This window comes from Necator americanus, chromosome II (genome assembly GCF_031761385.1).
Source record: "Necator americanus strain Aroian chromosome II, whole genome shotgun sequence".
Classification (NCBI taxonomy): domain Eukaryota; kingdom Metazoa; phylum Nematoda; class Chromadorea; order Rhabditida; family Ancylostomatidae; genus Necator; species Necator americanus.
Window position 1 is genome coordinate 29,792,525 of NC_087372.1, and position 25,036 is coordinate 29,817,560.

A 25,036-nucleotide genomic window follows, 5' to 3' on the forward strand; every position below is an offset into this window, starting at 1 on the left:
GTCAAAACGGCATGAAGTACGGTGCAGTTTCGTAGGCGGATGCGTTCGAAGCGACGAAGTGGAGAAAGCGGTTGGAATCGACATGGGACCATCGCGAACTGTAGCAAAGAACGGTGGTAGCAGGATCCTCACTCGATCCCAACCGCTACGCTCCACCGCACCGCTTCGAGCGCAACCGCTTACGCAACTGCGCAGTGCATCATTTCGTTTTGATCCGACTACACGTCGAATCAATCATTGTTGCGAGTTGTCTTGAACTTGCGCGCCCTCATAGTAACTCGACGGCGGCAGGGCTGAACGCAGATAGACGACAGGAACATTTAATAAGATTCATGTGTATAAAAGCGAGTATAGTTTCGCGGGAATTTGAAGAATTAAAGCTTCGAATAAGTGTAAGCGCAAGAAATAGCTAAAGTGTTAAATAAGTGTCATGATGATGTGCAGCAACTCTTTGCAAAAAACAGCTCTAGAAGACAAAAGTGACAGAACAGATGCAATGAAATCGTCATTAGAATACTCAAACAAAAAGTGTATGCGAAATCTAAACAGTTCCCACTGCGCCAATTAGCGCAAATGTTGTGAATTTCCACTCATGATCATGAGAATTTGCAATTGACCATCACTTCCGCGAGAAATGCTCGATGGAACGAATGAATAGAGCTTGAGAAGATCGTGCTAGAATCCAACGTTTCAAAATTTGTGTTAATTCTTAGTTGTATGAAGCCGCAGAACTAAACCTCAGAAATTGATTCGCGAAAATTAACGCGGCAAATAGCAACGTCGCTCTGCTTTCTATAAACACACATTTTTTTGTTGTCGCGGTCAAGATGGCCCCGAGTATAACGGTAGAGCTTAAAGACACTTTATATCACGATTCCATTCAATTTTCTCAGATTAGAGACGAGAAGGCATGAGCTACAGCATCCACTCGGTCAGCTGCTTCCTAACAAAACCTCTAAATAATAAAAAAAACGATAACAGTATCACTACTCTTGTCCATCGCATTTGCATAGCGAAGCGAACACGGATGGTTTCAGTTGGTGAGACTCGTCAACACATGAGGTTGTTCGATATTTTAATCTGTTTTGTCACGTAATGTTTTCGACATAGTGTGTGAGCGAATTTTGCAGGAACGAGGCGATTCTGCTGCTATGAAATTATTTCCTCTGATTACAACAGCATACGCGTGTTTACTCATTCAATTACTGGTCATACCCTCAAGTGGAAACTCACAAGGCGAGTGAATTCCATGTTTCATCTATGAACTTCATAAACTCTTGCCACATGAGACCGAAATAAAGTGCTCTGAAACAGTCCGCATTATCAGCTTCCAGGAGTCGGGAGTGGAAGCACTAGAACAGTTTGTTTCCACGATAAGTGCCTGATTCTACAACAATTCGTGTGCTTCAAAGATCTAGAAGAAAGTAACTGTTTTCCACTAAAACATTAGGAAGTAACATCTGTTCATGTCTTCTATAGTAACAGTAGTTTTTAAACAAATAACTGTGTGTTAGCCTGGAGAAGGCGACTATCTTTGATGTACGATGCAACGCAATACAACAAGAACGACTGCTCGTTCCAACTCTAAAAGACGAAGTGACTCATATCTGATGATAAACCATCATCATGTTACATAACAACGGACTCACTCGGTGTGTGAGTTTGTAGGTTTCTCTATCGCAGAAATACTTTGTGTTGTGGGTAGGTTCAACTCTTGATTGGCACATCTGCCCAGAGACGGATTGAACTTTTTTTCATTGGCAGGGAGATATCAGGTGTGCTAAAACGGGTTCTATTGCATCAAAGTGATTCAATTCTGCCATTCAAAATGGGCTGTTGGAATTAGTTTTGTCAAGAAGTTAAGAATCGTATGATGCTATGGCTGCTGCATTCACGGAATTTCTCTGTAGCGTGGTCTGATCAAAACGACATGAAGCACGGAGGGTTGCGTAAGCGGCTGCGCTCTCGAAGCGGTGCGGTGGAGACAGCGGTAGGAATCGAGGTGGGACCGTGGCGAACTGTAGAGATGGGTGGCGGTAGCGAGGACCCTTAAAGGCATCACTCCACAAATCTGAGGTGGTACGGACTTCAGGTGGAGTATTCTTATATGGGATAGTAGATTATGGAGAGGAAGGTGATTTCGTCCATTTCTTCCTAATTGCCGTAAAAAACGGCCCGGAAGATGCGGCTTCAGGCGTTCTGGCGCACTATTTCCTACAGGGAGTGCGAGTGGAGCGCTCCAGCCTTGTGCGGCGCCGCATCTTCCGGCCTGTTTTTTTACGGCAATTAGGAAGAAATGGACGGAATCACCCCCGTCTCGGTAGTCTCCCATCCCGTATACGAACACTCCACCTGAAATCTGCACCACCTCAGATTCGTGGGGTGATGCCTTTAACGGTACAAATATATCCGAATGCGCCGGCTATGTATATCTAGGTTGCGAAATTAACATGATGAGCGACCTGTGAAACGAACGGCTTGGGGACCATTCAAGAGCGTCGAATATTTAGTGAAGTGGACTAAGGATATCCGCTCCTAGTTGACTTATTCAATACTACCGTTCTTCCTGCTTTATGCTTTGGAACCTAAGCATTTGGCAAGGAGGAGGAAAATGTGATCAGCGTCATAGAATGCTGAATTTAAAGAATGGATTAAAAAGTGTAAATCTAACCCCCAAAAAGGGGGCCCCCCCACCAAATTCCCTGTAGAAAATAGTGCGCCAAAACAAGAGCCGATCTTGGACCGTTTTTACGGCATAACCCCCCTACCCCATCCGTAAAAAAACCACCTCAGGGGACCTTAAAGAATGATGCTAGGAGTATCTCGCTTTACGGAAGTGAAGAAAAAGATCGGACTGCAGATCAGAAAATCAAGACCTAAAATGCCTAGGAGAGTGGAATTATGTGGGTCGGACATGTGATTCGTTCCAAAGACAATCGCAGAACCGTAGCTCTGAGCAATTAGATACCAAGCACTATCAAACCCATCGCAAGTCCGCCGATACTATGATCAGATCTCTTCACGAAGTCTTGCAAAGAAAGATATAAAAATTCTTCGAGTCCTTAGGAAGAGGTGCCCCGGCGCAACATTTGCGCGCAATCGGGGAAATGGGAGTATAACTAGTGCCTACTAAAGCAAATCGAGGAACAACGGGAGTACATGTGGTACATCATCAAATTTGGAGTTTTTTGAAGGCATCGCTTGTACTTTTAGCAAGAAAGCAAGAAGAAGAAAGATCGTTGTCGATGCCAATACTTTAGAAGGAGTAAAAGCGTTGTCAGTGCTTCTGATTTAAATCCGCATTAATTATTTAAAATGTCCAAAGCACATACTACTAATTTTGCTAAATGACGAGAAGGATGACTGAAAATCACATATGTATTGCATTTCATGCTTGCAGCACAGATTTGGTGCATAATACAATAACGAAATTGTTGAAATTTGGACGAGTGATGATGCACGCAACTAAGATATTTAAATGATCAGCCCTCACTCGTTGCACAGAGCCTAACTTCATTCCATCTGCTTCTTTCTTCGCATTCACTGTTCAAGAAGTGAGTGAGTCTCGCCAATAACATGGAGAAAGTTGATAGTCCTATTCACCTGAGCAAGCAGCTAGTTCATTCATGCTGGAAACTCATCAATTTATGTTGTTGGTAGTCTATAGCAAGGACGGTTTACATTTCTAAGGGAATTCCTACCGTTTTTGATCCATTCTCGCTTTTTCTCACATAGTAATGTAAGCGGCCTATATGTGTTTGTCTCCCCTAAGGGTGGCGAAAGAGTATGGGCACAAAAGTCGAGGCTAAACTTTGTTAGAAGCGAATCGAAGAAAGAATGAGAATCGAATAAAAGCTTATTTTTACAACAATTTATCAAAATGACAAAATTTTGACTTGACAAACAAACAAAATGACTTTCTATTTTTTTTTTTTTTTTAAAAAAAAATTTTTTTTTTTTTTGTTTTTTTTTTTTTAAGGGGGGGGTTTTTTTTTTTTTTTTTTTTTTTTTTTTAAAAAAATTAAAAAATTTTTTTTTTTTTTTTTTTTTTTTTTTTTTTTTTAAAAAAAAAAATTTTTTTTTTTTTTTTTCCCCCCTTTTTTTTATTTTTTTTTTTATAATTTTTTTTTTATTTTTTTTTTTTTTTTATTTTAAAGGGGGACAAAAAGGGTGTTTTTTTGGGGCCCTCTAAATAGTGGAAACCTTCTCACCTTCATATTAACGTCTTCGATGCTGCGTATCTTGAAGAAAATCTACATGTTCCTTGCATTTATTCTTCCGAATCCTTTTTGCTTGATTGTTGAGAAGTTCTCCATAGAGCAGTCGATGATTCGTGAGTCCTAGCTCGCCTGCTTCTAATTCTTGAACCATCATCTGAGGAAACTTTCGAGAAATCGCCAGTTTTTGAGCTATTTTGTTGAGGCTGGCACCATTATTCCTTTGAATCCTTTTTAACGATTCCACTCATCCTTCGAGTGTTGACAGTCCTGGGGCGGCTCCATTGTGGTTTGATATCAACGTTTTTATGGTCCTTCCCATCTTTAATAAGCTCTTGAATAGTTTGAAGCAGACTCTTGAGTCGAACCACAATTGCTTCCGACTCCATTTCGCTTTCAAGCGAGCGATCACATATCGATTAGGACAAACCTTTATCCATTTTAACCTTGAAACAGGTTTCAAAAAGAAAAGAGTTGAAAAAATAGTAATAGCAAACCAGATACGTTGGAAACTGAATCTTGAGTTCAGGAGTTCCGGAAAAGATACGCACCCATAGTTTTTCGCCACCCATATAGAGTCGCAAAAATGAGACTTTCTCTCAGATCTCTTTAGAATTTTACTGACGTATACAAAAGCGCAACCCGACGTATAGTGAGTTCGACATCAAACTTTTGAATGGAATTCGAGACCACTGCCTGCGTACTAATTTATATTTTATTCTGGCCACAATGGCTTAGTCGAACAAAAATGTGTGTATTATCGGGAAATCCATGGATGAAGATTATCTCTCCCTTTTGTTTAGATTATAAAACTGGTGCTCGTGAAAATCTTACTAGTGTCATTGATATGGGCTTTTATATCCTGTATCCTTCGTCCCACTTACGGTTTATTATTGTGTCGTGTGCAGGAATATGTGTCTTCATTTTTTTCCGAACATTTGAGTCAAAACAATCTGAAATTTGGTGCAATTGTGTAGGCAAGTGCAGTCAAAGTGGAGTCAAGCGCTGCGCATCCTCGCCTAACTCCGCCGCCAAATGGAGTTAGCGAGGGTCCCTACCGTAACTGCCTCCGCAAGTGTAGGAGGTTTCAAGTCATTTTGACACTGCCACGATCCCCTTTGAATGTACTTAAAATAGATTAAATAGCGAGGTAGATCTTCACTGAAATGGTGAGTAGGAGTGATCTTGAGCGAGTTGTGAGCCTTTTGTCGGGGCTAAAAGAAGGTGTGTAAGATTCTCCATTTGTATAAAGCTGGAAGTAAGATGTTTGCCATATTATGCATAGTGTTACATGCAAGAATCTGGAATCTCGAATACCCTATGCTACATTACACTTTCAGCACTATTGAATGGATCGTTTAACTTAAATGGACACCAATGGACTCAAAATATACTTACGACGGAGAACATGGTCCACTCACGCAGGCTACAGCGCAATGCACAAAATACCGTTGTTTCAACAACTGGGGCTGCGACTACACGAGCAGTTGTCACAGCAATTAAAATTGTGGCGTCCGAGCCTGCCACAACCTCTAAACCGACAACGACGACCCCAACGACATCGACGAGAGAAACGACAACACCTACAACGTCTACAAAAACAACAACGACAACAACAACGGAAAAAACGACGACGACGACAACGTCTACAACAACAACAACAACAACAACCATAACCACAACAACAACACAGAAACCGACAACAACGACAACAAAAAGAGAAACAACAACAAGAACGACCGTGACCACAACACCAACAAAGGAAACAAGACCAAAAATAGAGCGGTCCTCTAAACTCCACACTGTTAGTGCACCGAGTATCGCTGAGGAAACTACTGAAGACTGGTAAGTGTATAATGTGCTAAATACAACAGGTTCATTAGAAAAACGTAACGAAGCAAGTAGAATGTATGTTTGTAGCCACTCCTGTGTGTACAGCCGGGTTAAAACGGCCTGAAGCTCGGTGCCGTTGTGTAGCGGCTGTGCTTGAAGCGGTGCGGTCCAACCTGGGAGTTGCTGGAAGGGACCCTTGTCAGCACCACTCAATGCTGCAGTTTGCGATAGTCGCACTTCGGTAAGAGCTGCTTATGCAAGTGCATCGAGCTGTCGTTTTGATTAGACTACATAAAACAAACATTTCTGAACAAACGACATTAAAGCGTATTTGCAATATCTATAATACGAAGGGACCACGGTAATTCTTCTCCGGAAAACGCAAAGAACGCGTATCTTCGTTTCTTTTTGACGTCAAATACACGTCTACAGAAGGTTGTTGATAATACTGCCCCTTTTTACTGACGTTGAAGTCAATTATTATATCAAAGTTGCTGGTGTGGAATTATCTTTCAACGAAGCCAGGAAAGTAGAGTTTAGCGTGAGCACGAATGCTCAGCGTTATGGGTTACTTTTTAGTCAGATTTCACGTGGACTTTTATCCCACCTGGAGAAAATGGCACAGTTTCGATGGTCACTCATTTTTGGTGATAAAAGAAGGAGAACTAACATTGCTGTAACATACTACGTCGGCAATGAAGCATTGCTCAGAAAATTTTCATTTGCAAGTAAAGCGAGAAGCAGATGAGAACACGGAAGATACTTCAAGAAATCTCGTAAAACGGCGGGGAGTCGCGCTACACTAACACGTTGTAACTTCTTATATGTATTCTCGGGCAAGAATCGACATCACTGACAGCTTTCTACATGTTGTTTCTTCACATCGTGAAAAATTCAGTCTCATTTCGCCAAATTTTGAAGAAAAACAAGACCGCCATGTTATGATTTATGTGAGAAAGGATAAAATGTAGAGTGGTTGAAATCTTTGGAATGCGTCAGCGCGTTCGACGTTAGAATAGTTTAAGGTTTATGGACTTTGAATTCATGGGATACCTATTCAAAGAGTTGTGCGGCCAGCCGATGCATTAATTCAATTTTATGCTTCTGGAACCGCGGACAGCGTATACCAGTCTGAATGCTACCTACACGTGGTGGCTCCGCTTTCATTAAACACAATCAGACATTAGGAAGTATTGTAGCCTGCACAGCCATATTGCACAAGATTATAATATATGGCAAAAAGGTGTTGTCGTCCAGAACATCGTCTAAGCCGACAACCTGAAAGGTCATCTGCCTGGAGGGAACATGGGGTTTTTGGCAGCAACATTGGTTTCGTCATGCCGAACTGCCGAACAATGTCGAGTGGACTCGAACAAACCGCCCAGCCCAGGTTTCTACAATAGTTCTATGTGCGGTTTGCTACGCTGCAGGAAACACGCAATCGAGATAGTTCCGTCATCAACATCGGAGACCACACCATCTAATGGGGTGGTGCCGATGAAAAGATAAATGCCCGCGTTGTGAGTAACTACTACAACAACCCGGTGGTGGAATTTGGCTCGACATCATTCAGATGCTCCTTTCTACCTGCAGGATAACAGAGGATGAAAATCTGGATCTGAAGTACCCATGCACCTACGAAGACCGCTGAAAGGCACAACAAAGAGGCTTTCCATGGTGATGTCAACGCGTTTATGTCTAAGATACCCAGAAAGCAGGTGGTCGTTATCGAAATTGACGAAAATTGATCAGAATTGAACAACAATCCGATGTGGTAGAGAAATCGAATTATCCAGCGGAAAGCACGTGTGATAAGGGCAACCATCTGGTCAACCTATGTGGACAGACGCGCCTCATATCGCTTCCACATTTAAAAGGAACCATGGTCGCCATCAGCTTATGAGGCAAATTTCAACACTTTTGATGCTTGAAGAGCAGCGCAAACGAAAGATGACAATTTTCAAACTACAGCTCGAATACGCTGTGACGAAGAGCACTCCTCAGTCCAATATTTGGAGATCTAGAGCTGTCTGGAACGTCGCTTTCGAGTCTAACCATCGTGCAGTTCTTTGCTGCTTCAACTTACGGTTCAACAGAAGAAACTGAGGAGTTTTTCTTTGACCGAAGATAAATACGGCAGTTCTGAAAGACGAAAAGTGCGAAACGAATTTCCGCCGATTTCTGTGTATTTATGTAGGTGTAAAGACCAAAACGCAGACTACTTTACAAACCACCGGACGCAAGCAAAAAAAAAACGCTACCGGAAGAAATTCGCTTTTGAATCTGCGGAGATAAGGTCCACATATAATTCAGTATATGCCACTTGCAGCACTGGTGATTTCAGCCAAGAGAAGCGTCTGAGATGAAAGCTGTGACGTCAGCTGCAAAAAGATAGCGAAAAGAGCGGATAACAAGAGCGAAGCAGATTGAAAACGCATGGGAGGACAAGAACTCGAAGAAACTTTACGGTTTGCTGAGACAGTACACTGATAGAATAGAAGGATGTTCTCCAGTCCTCAACACCGCCAACGGAGTCTCTCTCAGCTAAGCAAAGCTGCCAATTTGGAGCGATCACTTTGAAACCGGCAAGCAGCGCCTGAGCTCTAACACTTCCAGCAAGCAACATACGCTGTTAGCGAGTTACCACTGACAGGGTCAGAGGTTCTTGTCTGTATTTAAAAAACTCAGAATGGAAAGTCCTGGTGGAGATGACGGAATTAGCACAGAAATGCTCAAAACTCTTCCTCCATCTGGGATTCGTAAACTTGCGAAGATCATCCGTCATCATAATTCCACTACAGAAGAAGTTATCCATCATAGATCCCAATAATTTCGAGGATTCTCATTCCTACTTGTTATGTACAAGGACTCGAAAAGAATCACTCTACCGGCTTATCAAACACCGCGTAGAAAAAATACGCGACGAGCAAGCCGGCTTTCGTCCAGGCCGATTTACGATTGACAAGGTGTTCATCGTGAGGAAAGTAACCAAAATCTGGCGACAGTTGAAGCTAATGCAATTGGCCTTTCTGGACTTTGAAGCCGCGTTCGACTCCCCTCACCGAGGACATCTTCTCAACATGCTCCGCGCCGATGATGTATCAACACTGTTTATTCGCTTGCTTGATGAAATGAATCAACGAACAACTGCCGTACAACACTGCTTGAGGTGGTAATTGGATTAAGACGAGGGGCAGTGGTAGGACCCTTCCTGTTTTATTTCGCCATCGAGAACATCATGCGTAGAACAGTAGGTCAGTGTTCTGCCGAAATCGTGTTAGCACCATCGCATCGCCTTCAGACCTATCTCGAGAACACCGACGGTGTTGTTATATTAGCGGAAAACAGTACGAAACTTCAACATGTTGTCAATTTTGTATCGAACTGGCTGCCGCCAATGGACCACGTCTAAGCCCTGATAAATGCAAGCTGATATTGGTATCTTCGATGCCGGATCAGGGTGGATGGATAACCGATCTAACTCGTCAATGAGTTCTGTTAACTGGGCTGTATGCCTGAGAGCAACCGCAGCTACGAGAACGATATTCAGCAAAGATGTACTGAAGCCATTTAACTCTTCAACGAAATCCTTGTGGTCGAAACCCATTGCTAACCAACGAAGTCGAGCTGCGACTCTACCTATCCGCAATTCGCTCATCATGATGTAACTGATCGGAGACTTGGGCAGCACCGTCTACGGTGATGGCGAGGCTTAACTGCGCGGAAAGGAAGCTACTTGGACGTCTGTCAGAAAACCCTCTTCGTTTCTTTGGTAATATTTTAAGGAGACGAGCAGGTCGCCTTGTTCAACGAGTTTTGGGAAGCTTGTCGGGATCGAGCTGGAAGAGGTAAATGCTAGACTAAGGTGGTGAAGAGGGACCTGAGAACACCCGGTGTAGTTGAGGCAAGACGCAAGGTTTCTCAGAATATGGAATAGCGACGAATGGATTGATTCAGTGCAAGCTCTCGCAGAAGATCGAGAAGGTTGGGCAAAGCTGTGTTCAAGGACGGCACCCCTCGGCGAAGATGCGGGTAATCGCGTCAGGCGATAACGTCAACTCGCTGATTCAAGCAAGTCATCCTTCTGGAAAAATATGGTAAAAATGTGACTACTCGGCAGATGAAGGGATTACTTGGTTTGCGGCAGTTCAGTACCGTCGACCATGGTGTAGCAGCGATGTCAAGAGCATTCAAAACATCTTCTGCCTATCATTAACGACGATTGAATCCTTCTCCCTCCCTGATAATTTAAATAATTTAAAGCAAGAAACAATTCAAATACTTATAGTAAGTTCTGAGTAACGATAGAATAAGGCGAAGAGGGAAAAGTGAGACAATAACTTAGGGATTTTGGAAGTGTGCCACCAGAAATGTCGCGTGAAAGAAGAAACAGAGGCAGCAAGAAAAAAGAAAAAGAAGAAACAATCCCGTGAGTTTTGTACCACTTCACTTCTGTACCTGTTTATTTCTAGTTTTGTTTCAGAATAATTATAATTTCGATTGTTGTTGTCTTGTTGTTTGTTGTCCTGACTACTTCAGTAGTGATTACACTAGTGGTATATCGCCATCAAAAGAAAAAAAGTGTGTGTTTTTTTTTTTGTTTTGCCATACTTCTACAGTTGGATAGAATTAAGATTTTTGGAGCTAAACATTTGCTAGTCGGAATTAAAGTGGTTAATAGATAACGCACTCTAAAACAATTGTCAAAGATTTTCCGAAGCCTCAAGATTTTGGGAGTTCCTGCTGGACATGCCATAGTAGAAACACTTGTAGCTGCATACTTTGAAATTCCTGTAAATCCCTTCTATTTTCGTTACCTTTCTGGCAAGATTATGAAGTCGTAAGATTTCGTGCTTCACATTCTTTTTCGGAGTTTCACTATTTCCTCACTTCCACAAAATTCTGCTGTTGTATGATGTTAGAACGTGAGGATGCAATCAGGCGGAGCCTACCACCATCATCAACCCTGATTATGGGCAAGAGTTGCGTATTAGCTTCTGTCTCTGCAAAGGATACAAATATTATCAAGATATTCTTGGCGATCCCTGACATGGTGGTCTCAACGACCATCTTTTGAGCAAAGCTGATTGCGATTAGGTGCCTCTTGATATAAAACGGACACAAGAAAACCAATTCGTGAAGAAGTCTGAACATCGGATCAATCTATAATGTGTCTGTTCCGTCTTATTTTACTTGCTCATAAAAAAAATTAATTGCTCACAAATGCGGCCTTGTCTTTTTGACTTTTTGAGGTCGAAAAATGGATATGTTTTCTTAGAGGTTCTCTTTTCTGAAGCTATGCAGCCATGTCGCTAGAAAATCATACCCCAACAAGTGCAAGCACGATTGAATCCGATTATCTTAAGAGCATACAGTCAGCTGAGCGTCCGTAACCTCCGTCTTGGGCGTAGAATGGAGTTTGAGCCTTTGTCTTCAATTATGTTACGCCGGATGCTCTCAGTATCACTTTTTCTATGAAGCGAATTAAAATTAACCCAATCTCCTCTTGCTCGGGAATTGTCCACGTTTTGAAGCATAGGTTAAAGCAAAATGATTGTAGTGATTGAAAAATTTAGCACCTAGTCAAATGTTCTTGATTCTTCTCACTACATCCTCGATGGTCTTATGGCCTGTAACTGATTTGAGACAGGCGGTTACGGAACCCTACGATAATCAAGCCGTGGCTGTTTGGTACACAAATACACTTCTACTGTTGTAGGGGAACTCTACAACAAATATTTAATCATTCTTCATGAGGAGAGAGATGTTTAAAAGAAAAGGCAATCTAACTCAAAATATTCATTGCCTCTCTCGCGATTGTAATGCGAAATCTGCAACGGGATGGAATGGGAGTCAAATTGATTCGTCGTTTCACTACTTTCTTTCGCTTATGACGTCGTTCTCAAAGTTTAATTTAACACCGGCTAGGCGAAACGAACTTAGTCGAATTCGACGTAGAAAGATCTGTTTTTAGTGAATCTACAAGAGATCGTACGCATAAGAAATAAATATGATCTCTGATGGTTTTCGATATCTGTGTCCTGTACAGCGCAGCAAATGTATCCGAATGCAACAACTATGTATTTCTAGGCAGGGTAATGGGACAGACAGCTAGCAGATTGGCGGTAGATTTCGAAGTCTTTGTGGAATCCCTTCTCTCAGAACAAAACAATTCAGCTGGCTTTTCGCATTGATCAAGGATTTTGCATTCCAAGAGATTACGCATAACGATCCTTATCAAAGTACTGACAAGGATCAGCAAAAGATTCCCCCGATGTACGGTTGTGATCATGTCTTCAAAGGGTTTCGTGCGACTTTTCACCAACATAATGGCGCTTCAGATGTAGACCATGTTGATAATTTATCCGTCTTCTCTCAGATGATGAAAACGCGAGTGGTTGTGGCTGTGATGAAGGTCAGAGTAGCAGTAGTGGAGGACTAAGAGATGATTCTTTGATGTAGTGGTTGCCTAGTTTAACATCTAAGATCAACTCATTTTTTTATGAAGTCGAATTCCCGAGGGAAGCAGCAAATGCTCTTTGCTTGCCTTTGCATCTACAGCCAACACTGCAGCTGTTCTCTCCGCTAGCTATGGCTTCATCGCCTTTCTGCAAAGCCTGAGCTCGGACGAGAGCTCTTGATTGCCTACGGTTCATTCGGCGGTTACGACGGAATATTATCTCGAGAATTCCAAAAATCTCTTAATAACATTAAACTCTTGTTTTTTCTCGTACAGCTGTGAAGATGTTCTGCGAAGCGATAATATCCATAGTTGATGTCGTTTATTCCAGTACTTCCCGAAGCGACGGCAAAGGAGGCGAGGAAATTTAAGATAATGGTGCTCCTGACACTTCGCTTTGTGTGCTTGGTTCTCTTCTTTGCGTGTAAAGGAAAATCTTGTCCGTTCCAACAATGGTACCCGATCCAGTGTAGCAAAATGGTATAACAGTAACGTCTGTGGGATAAAAATTTTTGCTGACTGTGACGTGATCCATTTCATCAATGTGCTACCGGAGAACTCCCATGTTCGGCGCAGAGACAGCTTATGTGGAATCGTAGGTTTTCATTGGTAGTTGAAGTCATGATAAACCCAAAACACTCTTCTCCTTGCTCGTTCCATTGTAACCTGCTGATCCTCTTTTGTCGACGAAGACTATATATCTGAGTGCTCCTGCTATGTGTGTCTATTTTGGGAAACACGATCAACGACCTGACCTTTGAGTTGGGCAGGAGGAAACGAGTGGCTTGGGAAGCGTACGAGAATGTAGTGAAAAAGTCCAAGGACACCTAGTTCCTGTTCATCTATTAAACAGTATCATTCTACCTGCTTTGATCTTAGGAATATCTTGCTTTACGGAAGTGAAAGACAGGACTCGGAGTTTAGTTCTTCAACGATTAATTCGAGATCAGAGCTCTCGCATAAGCCAAGGAAATTAAAGTAAGGTGACTCAAACAGGTAGTGCGTTTCAACGGCAGTCGTTGGACCATTGCTGGCCGACTGGATACTACGCGACACCAAACGCACAACGTCGGTGGACCCAGTGGTCAGACTTCTTTACAAACGCCTTTGAAAAAAAAGATGTTTTTTGAGTTTTTCGCGATAAAGGCAGCTGTTGCACGCGATCGAAGGAAACAGAAGTCTTCCCTGCGCCCACTCGAACAAATCGACAAACAAAGGGGCGCAACTGATATCGGTTAATTGCTTCTGTAAATCCTTCTTTCTTGTATTATTACTGTCGTATTAGAAGCTTCTTCGAACAATAATTAAGGGAGAGTCAAGCGGCTCTCCCTTTATTATTGTTCAAAGTAATTAATTCAGAGCCCATAATCTGATTGCTGGCCTGCGATCTTCAGGGTTCAAGTAACGTTCAGGCGTTGTGTTCTCTAGCAGTGGAATCCCTGCGGTAGCCGCCTGTCCTCCTTGTAGGAGGCGTCTCAAAACCTCCTCCCCTACACCTCTAAATCACTTGATTGGAGGCTTTCTGCCAATGAGGTATGGAACAGAAATTTTGTTTATAACAAAGACATCCCTATACCTATATACGAATATCCCCTAAGACAAAGAAAATTCTTTGTACTGCAAAATCAGAGTGGCCGTGGAGAAGGTCAAGAGAGGATTAAGCATTTTGATCTTCTCAAGAGCAGGATTCCACAGGAGAAATGTTTTATGGGTTAATATTGAAGTGAGAGACAGAGACAGTTGGAGCTTACTACAATTGGCGATCGGTGACGTTGTCACGCCGGCCCGCCGATTGTCACGTTTTTTAAGAAACCAAACCGTGATAGGCTTCATTCTTTTTGGGTTAGCAAGCAAGACCTATTTAAAAACTCGTGCAAGTGACAAATAAAAGCACTGTTGGCGTAAAATTAGACAAATCGAAAATCAACGAGAGACAGTGATACCGGAAATGCAAGTGATTTCTACTTCTAAAAATCCTTATCTGCTAGGAATTGGTACATGTACTTCTTTGCCATTCGCAATTAAGATGTATCATTTGATTTGTGCTAAGGAGACAAAATGGACAACTTGTTATTCGCAAGCAAAGAGGAGAATTTCATTTGAACATCAAGCTACAAACATTTCTAGGACCCAAAGCAGAGAAGGTTTCCTTGCCAACAAATTATATGTCCAGCATCATTCTCACATAGAACTTCTAGCCTTTTAGAAACCCCAGCTAACGAACCCGTGAAGAGCGAACACCCATTCAAATCCTTTCAACAAAACCACCGTAACTTGGAAGTCTGCGAGGATAATACTTGTCACGTTTGGAACATAGAATTAATATAAGAGCAGCTTCTTGGAACTAAATTGGGAATGTTCTCCTTTTCCGAATTTGGTGTCTGGGTGCATCTTCGTTCGGTTCAAAACTTTTCCCGTTTCGTTTCGTCAAAATGGAGGTGAGGAAAACTCATGTCAAGGATTACCCCATCTAGTCAACAGCGTTCTGAAAGATCACCTGTTTTCCTCAGACGGAGGACGATCTTATGCTCAGTATAGTTTTCGGTCCATAAGACGTGACCGCACCAACGAACGAGAGCTTTGAGGCCGCTATGGGGGAACCTCCTAATCCGTGTAGGAGGTTATCCTCTCAGATGTGGTCATGACGTAAATCCAATTATCCGAATTGATATTTCCATTTCTATAACTTGGAAAAGGAGAGCATCCTTCGCGTTTCCTTGAACACGGGTCAACATTCGAGGTTACACAGCAAACTTTGGTTGACCGTTCTGCATATCTCCATTTTCCTTCACCTCCCAACTCCTGACCACTTAAGGTTAACTTACACATAACAACCGTGGAGAAGAAGATATGGATACATATCTTCCCGTTCCTTCTTAGGAGGCCTCCATTTCTGCCGCGGATATTATCTGCACCGATTACTACACTAACTGCGGCCATATGGTTCGGTCGAAGCGACATAATGCTCGGTGCAGTTGTGTTCGCGGCTGCGCAGCGGTTAGGATCGAGAGGGGACAATTGCTAGCGCCCCTCACTGCTTTAGTTCGCGATGGTCTCAACACGATTCTAGCCGCTTACGCAACTACACTGGCTTCATGTGACTTCATTTGACTTGACTATTTATACTGGTGCAGATTTTATACTGGTAGAATTTAAGGTCTCTAAAAAAGATGCAAATGTCGAAACCTCAAACCGAAACGCATAATAAACCCGACAATTTGTGAGAGTATATTTCGTTTTGAATTGGACAATTCTTGTAATGGGTAAAAATATTGGTATAGTAATATAGGTAAAACAGTAATCGGATAGGAAGCGGTTGACAGCAGAATCAACGTGCAACGACAGTTGCATGTGCTTTTTTCTTGGAGAACACTCGTATACAAAAACAAATAAGGTCAAAAAGTTTTTGTTGACAACAGACTAACCAGGATAATTTTTAGAGTTGAAGCAGCAAAAAAGTGTGCAAAAAGCAGTACGTATCTTGGTTGTTACTCTCCTCAACTTTAAGATGAGACATAGCGCACAACATTTTTTAGGTTAAAAAACCTCGGAAAATGGCATCTCAGAATCTTAACGTTGAGAAGTTCACCCATGTTGGTCCTCTCGTTCTTGATCCCAAGTTAAAAGGCCCTGTAGTAAGTGCTTTACTTGTTATGTGAACGCGGTTATAATACATTTATTAAAACATTTATTATTAAATTTAAAACCAGCCACACATGTGCATCTTGTAATATTACTTTACTGTTTTCCTGTTATTGATTGGTTGTTGATCTATGTGCATGTAGCATGTTGGGTGAGAAGACATCATTCATCCTCCAGAGTTCGGGAAGTAGATTGCGGAACACAGTGTGGTTCCGAGGGGTCGAGGATGAATGATGTCTTCTCACCAGCTTATTCAAGTGAGACAAATGAATAGCTTGCAGAGGAAGGAGGAGGACTGGAACTTCCCATCTCCTCCGTCCCTTGCAGTACAGTAGAGCATATAGAGGCGTGTTCTAACGCGGGAACTAAAGGAGTTCCCACGCCTCAGAACCACGATGAGTTCCGCAATCTGCAGTCGGGTCAAAGGGACATGAATCACTAGTGTAGTTGCGGCGCATTTGCGTACGCGCTCGAAACGGCGTGATGGAGGAAACAGTTGGAACCGAGTGGGACCGTCGCAAACTGCAGCGATGTATGGTGTCAGCGAGGCTCTCACCACGCTCCTAGCCTCTACGCCCCGTCGAAGCGACGGGAGAAAAGCCGCATACGCAGTTGCGTACGTATTTCATGTCCTGTTGACCTTACTACACTAACCAAACTCTACACTTTCGCTGTGGATCCCGCACCATGTCAAAATCGTGAAACGTTGCATTTAACGTAAAATGATGTGATCATCTCCATCGCACTAGTATGTGTATAATGATGTATGCATGCTGTGAACTCGGGTCCCACATTGTTCGATTTATGCGCAGGCGCTGAAAAGGGGCGCCAACGAGGGCAGTGATGCGCCCGTGTTATGTAGAAGTGTTAAGGGAATTGGGCATGAAATATATGGAACCTCAAAAACCTCAAGGACTGTAGGTGCTGCTTCCGGAGCGCTTCATCATAACGCACATGCGTATGTTAGGTCCCTTAGCCTTATTTCCATTGCAATGACTTCCTTACAGAAACGACATATGCCAACTCAGCTATTTATATTTGACTAGTGGTTAGAATAATTTTCTTTAGGATCCTTATTTTTATTAGTATAGTGGTGATGATCATATCATTCTACGTTACCATTAATCAGAGGAAAAAGAATAGCCGGGCATAGCTGGTGTAACTGTAAAGTCTGGTAGTCTATTCCTGATCAACGCATGGATCTCCAGCAGGCAAAGCTGTGCAGAAGATCGCTCGAATCAATGAAATCAATATGAAAAATCGAGGAGCATACACTTTTTTCGTGAAAAGTAAAGTATCATCAGCGCCCTTTTACAAAGCGTATGTGTGGAAGGTTCGATTGAAATTGGTTTGAGATATGTACCTTCATACATTTACACAGATTTTCTACTTCACACTTTTTTTATTCCCAGATGGGCATGTGTATCTATGTTTGTATTTATTTATGCTAAACTTGTACTTCCAGATTATATTAGTTTTATTCATATTATTACTTATTAAGGTATTCATAATTGTAATGGATAATAAATTATTCAGGTGCATGCCGTCGAAGACACGTGTGGCGCTAGTGCTATCCAAAACGTTCAATTTGATCCACGTCTCAATGAAATTGTCGACATTGGTTCCAACATAGAAGTTCTGAAGGTGAAGTGAATTCCCAATTTGAAGAATTGCGCTCGTAAACAATTCTCAGAAGAACTTTCATTCCCTACAACTTTTGCACCACTTATATTTTAAGGATAATGGACAGACTACTACGGAGGTAACGGTAGATGAAAAAGTACGTAATACACTTGGAAACGTAGGAAAAATCTCGTTATTTCGAGATTTATGAGTCTTTCGTATTGTCTGAAGTGTTAACTTTTATTTATTTCAGGCATCTGTATCTGTTATGAAGACATTAAGGCTAAAACATTTCCAGGTAACAATAGGAAAGGATTGACAAATACCTCGACTTTATTAAAAGCTTTTAACTTCATTTCAACTATCATTTTTGATCTGTTTATTTTAAAGAAGGCCCTCGGCAAGAGCAGAGCAAAGGGAGACGAGAGACGGGCCGGTACTCCCGTTACACCGGCAAAGGCACCTCAAAATGGAACTCCAGTGGCGAGAAGTGTACCAAGAGGAGTGAAGAAATAAGTTCTTACGTGACAAAATTAATAATATCCCATTGTTCATATCTTCAATTTTATTAAACGATCATCTATCTAGATCCATATAATGTTCATTAATCTTGTTTTCAAACAGACGTACAGTGTAACGTTGTGAAGTATTAAACTGCATTAAAACAACATTAAACAGTATTAAAATGCAAACATATTGGTAATTCTACTGTTTGACAAGTGAGGGCTTGAAATAAGAGCGGTATCCATCCTCGCCAACTTATTCGACGTAAAACGAGAGCTTGACCGTACTTTTTTCAGTTTAAGATAGGTTGACTAAAAAAGATTTTTGACAACGATAAGGTATTGTCGAGTTTGATAAGCTGTACACGAGGTTGTTAAATAAATTTATTGGCTAACGTTTCGGCTATATCGCCTTCTTCAGAGCCTGAAAAGGGCGGTATTCAATCTACAATTCAAACGACTAACCTTTCCAGAACTAAACTGATAGACTCCACGCCTTCTTTCAATCACAAATTTAGCGACTGCGCTGAATGCTTGCCTTAGATCGGAGACGCCTAGCATGGACCATTCACCCTCGTGATCGAGCAGTTAGCATGGACTGCTAACTGCTCGATCACGAGGGTGAATGGTTCGAATGTCACATTCGGGTCGGAAGAACCATTCGAGATATGGCACGAGTTCCCGCGTTATCGAGAGACATTCACCCTTGCGGTTCATTTTAGGGTTTTTGGCTTGGATCCAAAATGCCTCCAGCGATTTTCGAGCTAACGTTTTAGATTCGTGCGCTAAGATTTGGACCATAATTTCAAAATCGACTCCGTCGTGTTTTTGTGTTCTATGGGCACCTAAAGGTGTCCATTCTCGTAACATATTCTTGCCGCTCACGTGCTCTTTGATGCGGACAAACAACGGTCGTGCTGTTTCATCGACATACTCGTCGCCACAGTTCGTGCAAGAAATGAGGTAGATTACCCTGGATCTCAAGCAGTCTCCTGGTCTACCTGTGGGACAAATAATACAGTTCGGTGTTGTACAGATGGTATCGTACAAACGATTCCGAACTAACTGACGTTTCAAATTGTTCTGTGGTATTTCAACGACCGAAACGGAGCTATCCAAGTCTGCTCTCCTCAGACACCGCCTAATGACAGCGCTCATTTCATCGGAGATGTAAGGAAAGCAGAGAGGTATCTTATCTGTGGTAGGGTTTTCCAATTGCCGTGCTCGTTCACTTCGGTATCGTCTCGTTTCAGACGTCCGGATTTCATAACCATTCGAAATTATGACGATGATAAGGTGCAATTTCAACTGCGACCATTACAAGACAAATTGTAAGGCAGTCGTATCTCAGAAAAAAAGGATGATATAGAATTCCTGAATATTGAAATTCAACCATTCAGCAAAGTTAAGCAGTCAGATCACTAAAAAAAACAGGTGAGTACAATGAACGCTTAAACTTAGGGTCTTACATCCGGTTGCGTTCTTTTAGAAAGATCTCCGGGACAAATCTGTCCTTGTAGTGGATCACACGATCATGATCATTATTTAATGCTGAAATTAGAAATGAGAGGGGTGTGGCGCAGTCGGTTAAAGATACGTTGTAGCCACACGGTCGATGATTCAAAACTGCCCTAGTGCAGACCAAGCCTTTCATCCTCTGGCGTCGATAAATTGGTGCCAGACCTATCTAAAACGGTAAAAAGTCTGGCATGACTGTCGGTTGGCCCTCTCAACTTACTGTAAGGCTGCACGCGCGTTCATGAAACTGAAACGAAATGTGAGTTGAAGTCGAACGCGTTGGCGCATCCCAGGCTGATTGATACGTCAGGGACTTTATTCTTTTATTAGAAATGAGAAATTTTAGCCAGTAGGGTGTTCTGCCCTCTTGATCAATTCTTTGCTGAATATATCTTCTGCAATTTTTCGTTCTTCTCAGCAAGGATCTAAATCAGAGGAGAAAGTTTCAATTTTCTGAAGGTTCAAAGTCTTGCTATTATATAGAATCCAGACATTACTAAATCGGACACAGCAACACAAGGAATTAGGCTTGAGATATATTGTAACCAGGCTGAACATCCGGCTAAAGCCGGACTTCAGACTTTCTGTGCTGTTTGCTTCGCTCGCCTTCACTGATCAATTAATATTAGTGCCGCTTTCTATGAAATTGGACTTGTGTATCTCCAACAATCTTTCTTCCTTTCTTATATTATAACTAAAAACGAAAGATTTCACAGTTTTCTTTTTAAACTCGTCAGTCCTACATTTGGAGAACATTCTAACTTCAGCTTCAAATACTCCTTACCAATACATCATAGACAAAATTTAAAAGTATCACTCGAAATATAGGTCTTCCTACTGTTTGCCCCAGACAATTATCAAAGAATGATGTTTTGGCATAAAATGACGTGAAACGCATCATCTTACTGATAAAGATAACGTTCCTCGTCAGACCACATAAACATCTTGCTACTATTTAAGCAGTCGTTTGAATTCTGAGAGCGGCATGCTACCAACTTGAGGCGAACGAAGAAGGGAATAGGCACGTCGTAAAGATGAAAAGTAAAGCGTCCAGTGACCACTGCTATCAAACGGCTGCAACCATCTATCCTTTGCGTCATGCACACGAAGTAATTGCACACCAATCCGACGCCGCGGGACCCGTCGCAGCTCATTTTATAGCTATCTGGCGCCGGCGCACCAATCCGACGCCGGTGGACCCGTCGCACCCCCATCGATAGGTATCTGGCGTCGATGGACCCGTCGCACTCTTTTCAATAGGTATCTGACGCCGGCGGACCCGTCGCAGCTCCTTCTATAGGTATCTGGCGTCGGTGGACCCGCTGCACCCCCTTCTATAGGTATCGTTCCGTTGAGCGTGAATGGGGCATCCGAGACCCATCCGTCCCGCATGAACATCGTCTTTTGTAGATTCAGCTGAAGGCCGATGCATCCACATGTTTCGTCGAATTCGGTCAGCATTCGTTCCGCTTGGCTGATGCTAGGTTTTATCAGTACGATGCCATCAGCAATGTGCAAATGGTGTAGCTGCCGACCATCAACCTTCACTCCCATGTCGTCCCATTCCAACTTTTGCTCTTTCTCGAGGGTGGCTGTGAATATTTCGGGTGAATTTGTATCACCCTGTTGATCCCCCCCCCCCCCCTCATCACGTCAATGATGATGTTCTTGTAGAATGGAGAAATTTCGGTCGTGAAGTTACTGTACAACTCTCGAAGTACCTTGGTGAACTGAGTAGGGACGGCTTAGTTGTCCAAGGCTTTCATGACTCAACTGAGTCGAAGGCCTTCTTTAAATCGATGAAGGTGAGACAGAGCGGCATCTTGTACTCTCGTGATACCTCGATGAGTTTTGAAACAGTGTGAATGTAGTCAATAGTGCTGAATCCTTTTCGAAACCCTGCTTGCTAGCATGGCTGTCCTTCATCCAAGACTTTTTCAATCCTATTAAGGATTACTCTTGTAAAGAGCTTGTAGATGACGGACAGTAAGCAGATTGAGCGATAGTTGCCAATGTCATGTGGATCTCCCTTTTTATACAGCAACACGGTTTGCTGGTCTTCCACTGTTTAGGAACCTTGCATTCCGACAGGTAACGTGTAAAGAGCCTCGCCAGGGTGTTGATGAGTACTGGCGGAAGGTTCTTCAGTTGTTCTGGTCTTATTCTGTCGGGACCGGGTGCCGTACGATTTCTTACCGACATGATAGCATGTCGTATTTCGGACGGGAGAACCTCAGGAATGATATGTTCGTCTTCCCTCAGATGGTGAGAAGGCAAGTGGATTGGTTGGTTCCGGAGAGCAATCATCCTCGTCTTGCGACTGGCGAAGTCTCGACGGGCATAGCGGATACTTTTCCCCGCCTCTGCAGCCTCAGCCAGCACTTCTGCTCTTCTCTCTTTAAGGTCTTCCTTTATCGCCTCTCTGCAAAGCCTTGCGAGCTCGGACGTAAGTTCTTGGTTTCCTGCGGCTCGTGCTGCTCCACGCTGGCGTATCAGCTCAAGAGTTTCAAGAGACAGGCGTCTTTTGGTGGTTTTAGAACTCTCAGCCTTTTTCCGCAGTCGTGAAGGTGTTCAACGAGCCGGTCATATTCCTCGTCGATGTTGTCCATTGCGGAATCTTCCCAAAAGCCGGCTAACGTAGCGAAGAGATCCCAGTTGATGGTAGCTCTGAGATTTCTTCCTCTGAACTTGGCGGCTTTCTCTGCTCTCCTTGTGAAAGAAAATCTCCCTCGGAGGAGGCGATGGTCCGATCCCGTATAGAACTTTGGTACAACAGCGACGTCCGTCAGGCAGAACCTTCTATTGACGAACATGTGGTCTATTTCATTACGGTACCCTCCACCGGGTGACTCCCACGTCTGGCGTAGAGAGGAGGGCTTTTGGAATTGTGAGTTCCCATGGATAGTCTTAGTCGTCATGATGAACTCGGAGAGCCTCTCCCCCTTTCATTGTAGGCCGTGGGTCGGCGTTCTTTTTGGGCCAACGTTGGCGTTGAAATCCCCAATTATGACCTTGTAGAAGGCGTGATCTTCTCGGTAGAACTTCTCCACGTCCATAAAGAAAGCTTCGACTTCTTCTTCATCGTAGCTTGATGTTGGAGCGTAAGCGACGAAGATAGTCAAAGCTGGACCACATCTTCTCATCCGCAGACGTCCGATTCGGATCGTAAGTTGTTCGAAAGAGTCGATGTTCTTTGCCATACTCGTGTTGACGTGGACGCCAACTCCTACAACACCTCTACTGTCGCATGTTCCTAAGAACAGTTCTCCAGTTTTATATACGGCGTTGAGAGGGTGACGTCGTCTCGTCTCGGTCAGTCCGATGACGTCGTACTTGATCTTCTTGGCTTGCATCATCAAATCTTCGATGGCCGCTTCCGATGCAAGCGTACGTGCGTAGGGCTTTCCTCCGGAATCAGGAGACTCTTTTGTATTACTGTGTTTTGCATAAAGATTTTAAAACCCATTGGCAGGTTGCAAGCCTCTAGTCCCATGAGTTTCTCCCGGAGTGGACATGTGGAGCTTATTTGTTGGAGGCGACTCCAAACCGCCTCCCTTGCACCTCCCAATCACTTGATTGCAGGCTTTTGGCCGGACCGACGTGCGGGGTGCAAGGATGCCATGAGTCAGTCCTGGCTCAGCAGAAACAGGGAGTCCATCTCCTGAATCCACCTGCGTCTCTGGGCAAGCACAAGGTCGCTTTTGGTCCGCGATTAGCCCCCTATCCGCCACCCGGGGACGCGCCACGTAGTCTCGCAACTAACCGGCTGTGATCCCTCTAGTGAGGGAGATGGACTGGACAAGACTAGTATCAAAGCAATATCATTTGTATACTAAAGGAGAGACGAAATAGCATATAGCATTTGGTGGCAGAAGGATTGAGAGATAAGGACTGTTTTTTCGCTCTGGATCTCCTTCCAACACATTTAAGGCAGCTTATCTATGAGCGTGCAGTTGAAAATCAAACAGGAAGACAAGAGGTCTTCTTAGCCTTTTCAGGTGAAATCAACGAAGACACTGTTAAGGGAACCGGAATCGAGTATAGTTGGGTGAAAACGACATGAAACGCGGTGCATTTGCGTACGCGCTCAAAATGATATGGTGCAAGCAGCAGATGGGACCGATGTGGGACCGTCGCAAACTGCAGCGATGGATGGTGTCAGCAAGGTTCCAGTACGCTCCTAACCGCTACGCTCTACCGCACCGCTTCGAGGGAAGTCGCGTACGCAATTGCACTATGCTTCATGTCGTTTTGAGCCTACTATATATAGGAGTGGTGCGTTCTAATGTACCTCGTAGGAGCAAGCGTCAACAATTAGCGGAAATTAAGCAGAACCAATCTCATATTCGTAATCTACACGAAGAAAATGTTTTTCGTCATGGAGCGTCAGGGTTCCACACTACTTCAATTTCTTGATACGCTGTCTTTGAATGTACAAAAAAAACACATCGTAGAAGTGTATAGCATAAAACCTTCATCCATTGGTCCTCTTTTCCTTTTTCAAATATAAGCGACTGGATTATTTGAAATGCTACTTGTCCTTTTGAAAAAGTCAAAGATTTAAGAATAGGAAATCACGTTACACGAAAACCACGCCTTTCTTTACAAGACGTATCATCTCAAGAATTATGAAATACGACCATTTACTCATTTTTTTCCTTCATGCAGTTAGAGAACTGCCTTTTCATGATGGCATTCACTTACTGCGCTGCCCTGGATTGTTACAGGTACACTAGCTCTCAATCCTATAGAATAATGGATTTACTTACCGTACACATCTTAAAAGTAGTCTTCGAATAACACGCAAGTTTGATTGGACATTTGAGGTTAGATAGATCCCTGTGAATGCTCTCGCATGCTAGACAACTGATCATTGTTTTCATATGTTGCTTGGAAATAGCAACTTAAGGCTTGCCAAGTTCAATTAATTTGCTGGGGGGTTTCTGCTCCCACAGCTCTTTCGTTTTTTAACAGAACTGAAAAGGATTATGAGAGCGCATAATTGAAATTGAATACTCTGTTTTTTTTTTGAATATGTACTCTATGTCGATAGTCCAATTTAAGCAACAGCCAAGATTGTTAACAAACTTTATTACGGCTAACGTTTCGGTGTCGTCGCCTTCGCCAGAGCCTAGCTAGCCACACTGCCGTGATAAAATCGCTAAAAAGAAATAAAATAATATAATATTAGGGGAGCGATCTTATTAATAAAGTTTGTTAATTATCTTGGCTCTTGCTCA

At 42.9% G+C, this 25,036-nt stretch overlaps 6 protein-coding genes across 9 annotated transcripts in view; 3 read left to right on the top strand and 3 right to left on the bottom strand.

Annotated features, from left to right (window-relative positions):
• Positions 1 to 39: 39 nt before the first annotated feature.
• On the top strand, positions 40 to 18,291 carry RB195_019900 (uncharacterized protein; the record flags this gene model as incomplete). 3 transcript variants are annotated; one of them, XM_064187962.1, is made up of 12 exons in its annotated part: positions 40 to 70; positions 1,046 to 1,062; positions 1,131 to 1,236; positions 5,558 to 6,062; positions 10,396 to 10,479; positions 10,534 to 10,631; positions 15,951 to 15,982; positions 16,047 to 16,145; positions 17,689 to 17,796; positions 17,891 to 17,932; positions 18,029 to 18,073; positions 18,166 to 18,291. In XM_064187962.1, the coding sequence occupies 12 exons, from the start codon at positions 40 to 42 to the stop codon at positions 18,289 to 18,291; spliced, it is 1,293 nt and encodes a 430-aa protein (XP_064043841.1). The 3 variants fall into 3 exon arrangements, with proteins under 3 accessions (XP_064043841.1, XP_064043842.1, XP_064043843.1); XM_064187961.1 differs by lacking the exons at positions 40 to 70; positions 1,046 to 1,062; positions 1,131 to 1,236; positions 5,558 to 6,062 and adding an exon at positions 6,263 to 6,291; XM_064187960.1 differs by lacking the exons at positions 40 to 70; positions 1,046 to 1,062; positions 10,396 to 10,479; ... (5 more) ...; positions 18,029 to 18,073; positions 18,166 to 18,291 and adding an exon at positions 6,138 to 6,174 and having other exon boundaries at positions 1,152 to 1,236.
• Positions 18,292 to 19,173: 882 nt separating this feature from the next.
• Positions 19,174 to 19,613, top strand: RB195_019901 (uncharacterized protein; the record flags this gene model as incomplete). The annotated part of the gene is made up of 4 exons (XM_064187963.1): positions 19,174 to 19,241; positions 19,315 to 19,366; positions 19,413 to 19,465; positions 19,532 to 19,613. 4 exons carry the CDS (start codon positions 19,174 to 19,176, stop codon positions 19,611 to 19,613), a joined length of 255 nt encoding a protein of 84 aa, XP_064043844.1.
• A 1,344-nt stretch (positions 19,614 to 20,957) lies between these two features.
• RB195_019902 (uncharacterized protein) lies at positions 20,958 to 21,350 on the bottom strand (the record flags this gene model as incomplete). Its single annotated transcript, XM_064187964.1, has 1 exon — positions 20,958 to 21,350. The coding sequence occupies one exon, from the start codon at positions 21,348 to 21,350 to the stop codon at positions 20,958 to 20,960; it is 393 nt and encodes a 130-aa protein (XP_064043845.1).
• Positions 21,351 to 21,749: 399 nt separating this feature from the next.
• RB195_019903 (uncharacterized protein) lies at positions 21,750 to 22,714 on the bottom strand (the record flags this gene model as incomplete). The annotated part of the gene is made up of 2 exons (XM_064187965.1): positions 21,750 to 22,280; positions 22,337 to 22,714. The coding sequence occupies 2 exons, from the start codon at positions 22,712 to 22,714 to the stop codon at positions 21,750 to 21,752; spliced, it is 909 nt and encodes a 302-aa protein (XP_064043846.1).
• A 27-nt stretch (positions 22,715 to 22,741) lies between these two features.
• RB195_019904 (uncharacterized protein) lies at positions 22,742 to 23,152 on the bottom strand (the record flags this gene model as incomplete). The annotated part of the gene is made up of 1 exon (XM_013446096.2): positions 22,742 to 23,152. One exon carries the CDS (start codon positions 23,150 to 23,152, stop codon positions 22,742 to 22,744), a length of 411 nt encoding a protein of 136 aa, XP_013301550.2.
• A 1,306-nt stretch (positions 23,153 to 24,458) lies between these two features.
• The window catches only part of RB195_019905 (uncharacterized protein), a gene marked incomplete at both ends in the record, with an annotated part of 7,763 nt that continues 7,185 nt past the window's right edge, over positions 24,459 to 25,036 (top strand). The window contains one exon of one of the 2 annotated variants that reach the window (XM_064187966.1): positions 24,459 to 24,523. In XM_064187966.1, coding sequence (XP_064043847.1) covers positions 24,459 to 24,523 — 65 coding nt within the window. The remainder of the gene's footprint in view (positions 24,524 to 25,036) is intronic. The other variant, XM_064187967.1, reaches the window with a different exon arrangement.